This window comes from Cebus imitator, unplaced genomic scaffold, assembly GCF_001604975.1.
Source record: "Cebus imitator isolate Cc_AM_T3 unplaced genomic scaffold, Cebus_imitator-1.0 Scaffold812, whole genome shotgun sequence".
Lineage (NCBI taxonomy): Eukaryota > Metazoa > Chordata > Mammalia > Primates > Cebidae > Cebus > Cebus imitator.
Window position 1 is genome coordinate 308,529 of NW_016108127.1, and position 7,720 is coordinate 316,248.

The 7,720-nt window shown below is 50.6% G+C and overlaps 1 protein-coding gene across 1 annotated transcript in view; it reads left to right on the plus strand.

Moving 5' to 3' along the window:
• The window catches only part of LOC108297537 (nuclear RNA export factor 2-like), a 58,626-nt gene extending 51,477 nt beyond the window's left edge, over positions 1 to 7,149 (plus strand). The window contains exons 13-25 of the mRNA XM_037735452.1: positions 113 to 224; positions 592 to 851; positions 1,447 to 1,483; positions 1,858 to 1,926; positions 2,016 to 2,071; positions 2,212 to 2,319; positions 2,440 to 2,498; positions 2,623 to 2,738; positions 2,835 to 2,877; positions 3,467 to 3,539; positions 4,070 to 4,252; positions 6,667 to 6,727; positions 6,877 to 7,149. Of these exons, the coding sequence (XP_037591380.1) occupies positions 113 to 224; positions 592 to 851; positions 1,447 to 1,483; positions 1,858 to 1,926; positions 2,016 to 2,071; positions 2,212 to 2,319; positions 2,440 to 2,498; positions 2,623 to 2,738; positions 2,835 to 2,877; positions 3,467 to 3,539; positions 4,070 to 4,252; positions 6,667 to 6,727; positions 6,877 to 6,921 (1,222 nt within the window). The 3' untranslated portion in view covers positions 6,922 to 7,149. The remainder of the gene's footprint in view (positions 1 to 112; positions 225 to 591; positions 852 to 1,446; positions 1,484 to 1,857; positions 1,927 to 2,015; positions 2,072 to 2,211; positions 2,320 to 2,439; positions 2,499 to 2,622; positions 2,739 to 2,834; positions 2,878 to 3,466; positions 3,540 to 4,069; positions 4,253 to 6,666; positions 6,728 to 6,876) is intronic.
• Positions 7,150 to 7,720: the final 571 nt, after the last annotated feature.

Here is a 7,720-nt window from a genome sequence, read left to right on the forward strand (position 1 = left end):
CTGTCTCCTTTCCTTCCTCTGACATGCTCCTCTCACCTGCTCTGGGGTGCCTTTCCCTCCTGTCTCTGCCCGGCCTCCTCCAGCGTGTCTTCTGTGAGTGTGCTCCAGGAAGTGGGGCTCCCCCACCTCCGCAGGACCAGCAGTATTCAGAGGCTGGTGCCCTGGACCGAGAAGAGTCCTGTGGCCCTGGGCCTCATGCTGAGACAGGCCTTCCTGCCTCCATGGTGAGATGGGAGTTCCCTCCACTCTCCCGATAGGGGTTCTCCTTCTCTTGCTCCAGAAAGGTCCACGCCCCTGTCCTGGGCTGGCGTGAGGGCTTCCCTGTCCCATGCTAGGGGCCGAGGTCCTGGGTGGCTGCTGTCTTGCCATCTCTTCCTCTGGCCGCATGCCAGAAGCTGGGCCCTCCTTGAGGAGAAACCTGGCTTTAACGAGTCAGGGAACCGGAAGTGGGCCACATTCCCGAGTCAGGAGTGGAAGGCACTGGGCAGAGGAGGTTGAGGAGACAGAAAGACAGACCTCTCAAGCCACTGCCCCTCCTTCCTTCCACACCTCACATTGTCTTGCCTGGGCCCTCAGAGGAGCCCTGGGTAGCCAGAGACGGGTAGCCTTCCTCGGTCAAGGTGTCAGCACATTGGGGCGCAGGCTCCAGGGACCATCAGAAGAGAATGCAGTGGCCGCGAGAGGGGGTCCCCAGAGTCTGAACCCCATGCTGAGCTGGGGCCTGACCCTTCACTCCTCCTGGGAGAAGGTCTCCTGTCCCCGTGGCTGCTCTGTTTCCCATGCCCAGCTCAGACTGAGCTCACACAGGTGAGAAAGGCTCCAGCTGCATCCAGCGGGCCCCGGCCCAACAGGTACATGTTTTCCTTTCCTGCCTCGGTCCCCAGGGCCAGCCAGCAGACGGTGAGGGAAAGGGCTGCAGCAGGGGAGCCTTTTTCTCCTCTCTTCCTCCCTGAAGTCCACCCCCACAGTAGAGCATCTTTCCCTTCCCTTTGCTTTGCGTCCTGCATCTCCTTTGTCTCTCATCTCCTATGTCTTCCCCCGTCTCTCCCACCCCTACCTTCACCCCATTTCTACTGTCATCCCCCCCGCCTTCCTGCCTCCTGAGCCCGGCCTCACTCACCTCCCGGTCCCAGCACCCTGGGCCATCCCTAAGGGCTTACCTGCTCTTGGCCAGGTTGATGGACAGCCAGTGAGGTAGCAGAGCCCTGGGTTCCCACCCCATTTCCTGCTCCCTGCAGAGCCTTCCATGTTGGCTTGGAAAAAGGCGAGGAAGAGAGGGAGGGGAAGAAAGCCCTGGAACCTGGGCTCCCAATGCTGCTTCTTGTGGCACTGGAGAAAAGGGAGTGAGGGCAGTCTAGGTGGAAGCTAACCAGGAGAAAGGAGAGGGAGAGAGGCCACACAACCCTGAACTGTCAGTCACTTCATTCTATTTTTGGTTTCGGACAGTGCCATCCAGGATTGTTTCCCCAAGTTGTTACGCCTGGTAAGTATCTATCATACCGTCAGTCTCCTCCTACTCCAGAACATGACCTCCACACCTGCCCTCAAGTCCTTTGGATCTTGCCTAGACTACATGCTTGTGTCAGACCCTCATCCATTTTAGAGGCATGGATTCTGGAAAAGGACAAGAATATTCTGCCTGGAAAAATGTGTCCATAAACACACGCGCACAAACACCCATGCTGGCATGTAATTGTAGAGATGTCTGGCACCTCATGAGAAAGCCGCCCACTGGAAATTCCAGGGCCATTTCCCACCTGGCTTCTGATGCTTTTTCTCCCCGGGCATGTTCATCTTATGGGTCATCCAGCTCCACCTCCTTGGTCTCCACTGCCGACTTCCTGTTTCCTTCTCCAGGACGGCCGAGAGTTATCCTCAACAACGACTGTTGACATTGACAGCTCTGAGTTAATGAAACCCTGCGAGGTGAGGAAGAAGGACCAAACGACAAGATTTGGAGTGTTGTAAGGGAGGCTTTGTCCACTGCATAGGTCCAAATTGTCTTTTGATTTCAGGAAAGCTGTAATGGATCTGAGACCCTAAAGCATATAGTCCTGCGGTTCCTGCAGCAGTGAGTATCCCTGGGACCGTGAGGAAGTGGAGGGCTGAGGCAGACTGGGCCACCCATGAACAGATCAGTTCACGGGAGTTTTCCAGTCTCATTTGGGGCCCAGGCCACAGAGATAGCCTATCCTCACTGCTTCCCCACAGGTATTACTCGATCTATGACTCTGGAGATAGACGGGGCCTCCTTGGTGCTTACCATGAGGAGGCCTGCTTCTCCGTGACTATTCCCTTCAACCCCGAGGACTCAGCCCCGTGAGTACCGGGGCTCAGACCCTGCTCCGTGGCTGTGTGTCTTCCCAGCAGACACAGGCCAGCTCCTGGAAATGTCCACACTGGCCGGACCACCCACACTTGCTCCTCTTTCTCTCCTAGGAAGAGCTTGAGCCAGTACTTTGAGGATAGCAGGAATATAAAAACACTCAAGGACCCCTGTAAGTGTGTGAGGGGGAAGAGTGGGCAAGGTAAGGGGGTGTGGCAGGAACAATCACAGAGGCCACAGATCAGAGTGTGGCAGCCCCCGCCCCCCCCATTCCTTCCTTCTCCTCTCCTCTACAGACCTGAGGGAGGAACTGCTGAAACACACAAAACGTGACATTGTGGACTTCCTCAGTGCATTGCCCAAGACTCAGCATGACCTCAGCTCCATCCTGGTGGACATGTGGTACCAGACGGTGAGCACCTGCTTCTTCCCTCGGGCAGGCCCAGAGAGCCAGAGGTGGGTAAGGAGGTTAAGGAGGATCCTGAGCACTTGAGCTCTTCCCTTTCAGAAATGGATGCTCTGCTTTTCTGTCAACGGGGTGTTCAAGGAAGGTGAGTGTCTGTAGAGTCCCCTCCCCAGATCCCCACTGCTTCCCCCCTCTGGCTGGGCTCCCTCTCAGAACTCTCCCAGCTTCCCTGATTTTGTCCCTTTCCCTCCTCGTCTTCCCTCCATGTTTTCCCACCCCCACTGCGCCCGCAAACCACCCTGGTCTGAACTAGGTCCATGCCTGTCTGCCCTGCACAGCTCAGGCGTGCTTTAAGGACACAGACTGTGGAGTCTGACAGCTCTCATCCCAGGTTCTTACCCTGTGAACTTGTGCTGGTTACTTAACCCTTCAGTTTCCTCATTTGCAAAATGGGGCCAACAATGACCCATCTCTTGGGCTACTGTGAAATAGGAATCAAGTGAACTTGTGGTTTTCACAGGGCCCCACACATGATCGGGGCCCTATCACTGGGAGCAGATTGTTCCCGTTGTTGCCCTCCCCATTCCTGCCACATCCTCCTGACTCCATGTGAACAGTTGTCCTGGTCTACCCCGCTTCTGTGTGAGTGTCAAGCGAGGCTCTGACTGGGGATCACCGTGTGAGCATGTAAAGCCTGTGCAACTCTAAGGTGGTGGTGTTTGTTGTCTTTGAAGTGGAAGGACAGTCTCAGGGTTCTGTTCTCGCCTTCACCCGGACCTTCATTGCTACCCCTGGTAGCAATTCCAGGTTAGTTCTGTGTTGTGGGTGGGAGCACCCATCCCAGCCTGGGGATAGTGTTGTGGGAATGTGGTGGGTGCAGTCCTCGGGGTGTTCTCAATATGATGGAAGGCCAACAGGTAGATCCAAGGAGCAGCCTCCCCTAGTGTTTAAGAGTGTGGGCCCTGGAGTCGGAGTAGGGTTCTCTTCCTCACCGCAACACTCACAAACTGTGTGACCTTCATCAACTTAGCCGACCTCTCTGTGATTCATCGTCTTTCTCTGAAAAGCGGAATAAGGCTATCCACTTCCTTGGGCTCTCGTACAGGGTAAACGTGCTGGGCTTAGATCTGAAAATCTAGTGAAGCTGGTAGTCTCTCCAAAAGTGGACTCCGTGGGAGGGTTAGAGGGTACCAGCCAAAAAAAATCCGGGAGGCAGGCACAGTAGGGATATGGAAGGAATTTGGTTGTTGAGTGGCAGTGGTTAAGAAGGATCCTGTTGTCGGGGGTGTGGAGTTGTCTACCTGTCCAGTTTGAGGGTGCATTTTTCTTTCCTCCAGTCTGTGCATCGTGAATGACGAGCTGTTTGTGAGGGACGCCAGCCCCCAAGAGACTCAGAGTGCCTTCTCCATCCCAGTGTCCACACCCTCCTCCAGCTCTGAGCCCTCCCTCTCCCGGGAGCAGCAGGAAATGGTGCAGGCTTTCTCTGCCCAGTCTGGGATGAAGCTGGAATGGTCTCAGAAGTGAGTGCTGGGAGTACATGAGGATGAGGGGAGTTGGGACATCATAGGAGTGAGCAGTGGAGACTCACGTGCAATTTGGAAAAATAACAACCTGGATATTTTGCTTCGGAAAAAAAAAAAAAAAAAGTGGGCCCATGAAAAAGGTATCATGCTTTTATACTGGTATAGGTAAATAAGTGTTCAAATGACACAATGCCCAAATGACATTACCTTCCGCATGTAAAATCTGCAGGAATCCAGCACAACAAACTACTAATAAACCAGTTCAGCAAGGTTACAAGATACAATATACAGAAATCATTCGCACTTCTATGTAGTTGCAATGGACAATCCAAAAAAATGAAACTAAGGAAAGAAGTCCATTTACAGTAGCATCGAAAAAAATAAAATAAGTAGGAACAAACTTAAGAGAAGCAGCACAAATCTTATACTCTGAAATCTGCAAAACACTGCTGAAAAAAAACGAAAGAAGATTTAAATAAATGGAAAGACATCCCACGTTCATCGATCGGGAGGCTTAGTATCATTAAGACGCCGGTACCACCCAGAACAACCTACAGATTGATTGAAGTCCCTGCCAGAATCCCAGCTGGCTTCTTTGCAGGAATTGACAGGGTAACCCCAAAATTCATGTGGAAATACAGTGGACCCAAAACAGCCAAAACCATCTTGAAAGAGAGGAACAATGTTAGAAAACTCACACTTGCCGATTTCAGAACTTGCTACAAAACTACATTAATCAAGAGTGCATGGTCCCGACATAGGAACAGACGTGGGAATCAGTGGAATAAAATTGACAGTCCACAGGTAATCCGACTCATTTATGTCCAGTTGATTATCATTCAGGGTGCTGAAAGGAAAAAAATAGTCTTCTTTACAGTTGTTGCTGGGACAAGTGGATATCCACTTGCCAAATAGTTACTTTTGGCCCCTAACTCACATCATGTGCAAACACTGACCGAAAATGGATCAAGGACCTAAAAGTAAGAGCTAGAACTGTAAAACACTATAAGTGTACAGCTTCATGACCTTGAATTAGGCAACCATTTCTTACACATCAAACCAAAAGCACAAGCAACCAAAGGGGTGGGGGGGAAGGTAAGTTGGACTTCATCTAAATTAAAAGCTTTGGTGCATCAACAGACACTCTCAAGAAAGTGGAAAACCGACTCGGTGGAACAGGGGAAAATATTTGCAAATCACATCGCTGACAAGAAGAACCCTTGCAACTCAACAAGCAACAGACAAGCCACCCAGTTAGAAAATGGGGAGATGATTTGAATAGATGTTTCTCCAAAGACGACCAACAGGCACGTGCAAAACTACAACATGACCAACAAGCACGTGCAAAACTTCTCAACATCATTAGTCGTTAGGGAAATGCGTATCAAAACCACACTGAGTTACCACTTCATACCCGCTAGGATAGCTTTAGTCAATGAAAGAAAACATTACAAATGTCGGGGAGAATGCAGAGAAATTGCAAATCTCATGTATCACTGCTGGGAACATAAAATGGAGCAGTCGCTGGGAAAAAGATTTTGGCAGTTCCTCAAAATCTTAAATACGGAGTTAACACATGACCCAGTAATCCCACGCCTAAGTGTATACCAAAGGAAATGAAAGTATATGCCCATTCAACAACTTGCACATGAATTTTCATAGTGGTATTATTCGAAATAGTCAAAAAATGGAAACACATCGAGTGACCTTTAGCTGATGAATGGATAGATTAATGTGGTGCATCCATACGGTGGTATACTATTGCAATAGTATTCATTCATACAAAAGAATGTAGTTGTGTTATATACTATGACATGGGTGAACCTTGAAAACATTGTGTGCTAAGTGAGAGCAGGCAGTCAGAAAGAGCCACATAATTAGATGATTCCATTCACATGAAGCGTTCAGAACGGGCAGATCCCTAGAAACGGAGAGCAGAGTAGTGGTTGCCAAGATCCGGGGAAAAGGGAGAACGGGGAGTGATCTCTAACGGTTAAGGAGTTTCTTTTTGAGGTGATCAAAATAGTTTGGGATTAGATAGTTGTGATGGTTGCACAATCTTGTGAATATACGTAAAGGCACTGAATTGTACACCTTAAAATGGCGTGACTGCTACAGTATGTGCGTTATATCTCAATAAAAAAGAAACGTATTATTGAATTTCCACTTGTTATTTCTTGAACATCTTTCTTTACCAGTATGTATTAAGCTCCGATTTGAATTCTAGTGGGCATGAATGTCAGGGATAGGAGTTTTGGTTTTCCCTAGGCCTTTTTTCATGGTTACAAGAGTGCTCATATTGATACGTGTGTCCCAGAAAAAGGGTAGCATAGAGTAAGTGTGGCATTGCACGGTCGGCGTGCCTGTCCTGGGACAGTAATGGAGAGCCACCTGTTCTTCTCCCACCCCAGGTGCCTTCAGGACAATGAGTGGAACTACACCAGAGCTGGTCAGGTCTTCACTATGCTCCAGGTGAGGTCTGGGAATCAAGTGGGCAAAAGACGGCTGTCTCTGGGCCGTCGGGAGGGCCAAGAAGATGGAGGCCAGGTAGCGTGGGGATGGAACTCAGGGCACCTGGCTCTGCTAACATCCCAACTCCTTCTTTCCTTTACTTCCTCTAGACCCAGGGCAAGATCCCAGCGGAGGCCTTCAAGCAGATCCCCTGAAAGGAGCCCTTCCATGTCTTCTTTGTCTTCGTTCACATCCTCTTTGTTTCCTCTATTCACCAGCCTAAGGCCATGGCCAGGAGCGGCGTTGGAGGCCTGGCCGATCAGGAAGCCAAAGTTAACTGGCAGACTGCATGCCATAACCACCCGAAGAGCCACTTGCTCTGTGTATTTGCCCCACTCATTATCGCTGTTTATTTTCATAATAAAGAGTGATGTTGCACGTTGTACGTTGTGTGCCCTGGATTGCTCTTCTCCTGCCCCAACCGTGCGCCAGTGGGGCCAGGACTGAAAGCCCTGCATACCTGTTCACCCCTGGCCGGCCTTAGCAGATACATCGATCTGGCTTTCCTTCATAGGTAATTTTGTCAATAAACCCTGATGAGAAAGGACACACGCTCCCTCCAGAGATTGACCTTGAGAGACAGATGCTCGACCTGGAGGCCCACAGAAGCAGGCATGTTACCTTGGCACACCAGGAGCTTTCATCCACCGTCTCGGCCCCTCCCTTTCCCGAAGGTGCACTATTCGAGGAGGAGTCTCAGGTCCGCACCTGCAGAGGGAGGAAGACTCAGCCCGTCGGCCCAGCGCACTCCTCAGAGAGCTGACATCGGGTGCTCCATGTCCATGTTCTCGACGGTGTTCAGCCATTTATTTTCACTTCTAAACAAACAGCAGTAGCACAGAATCTCACCTTACGGTCGGTTCTCAACGACTGGCATTTAGCAGTTGTCGAGAACCGACCATAAGGTGGTCAGTTCCAAAGTGCAGGCAAGAGTTGAGTGGGACATTTGCACAA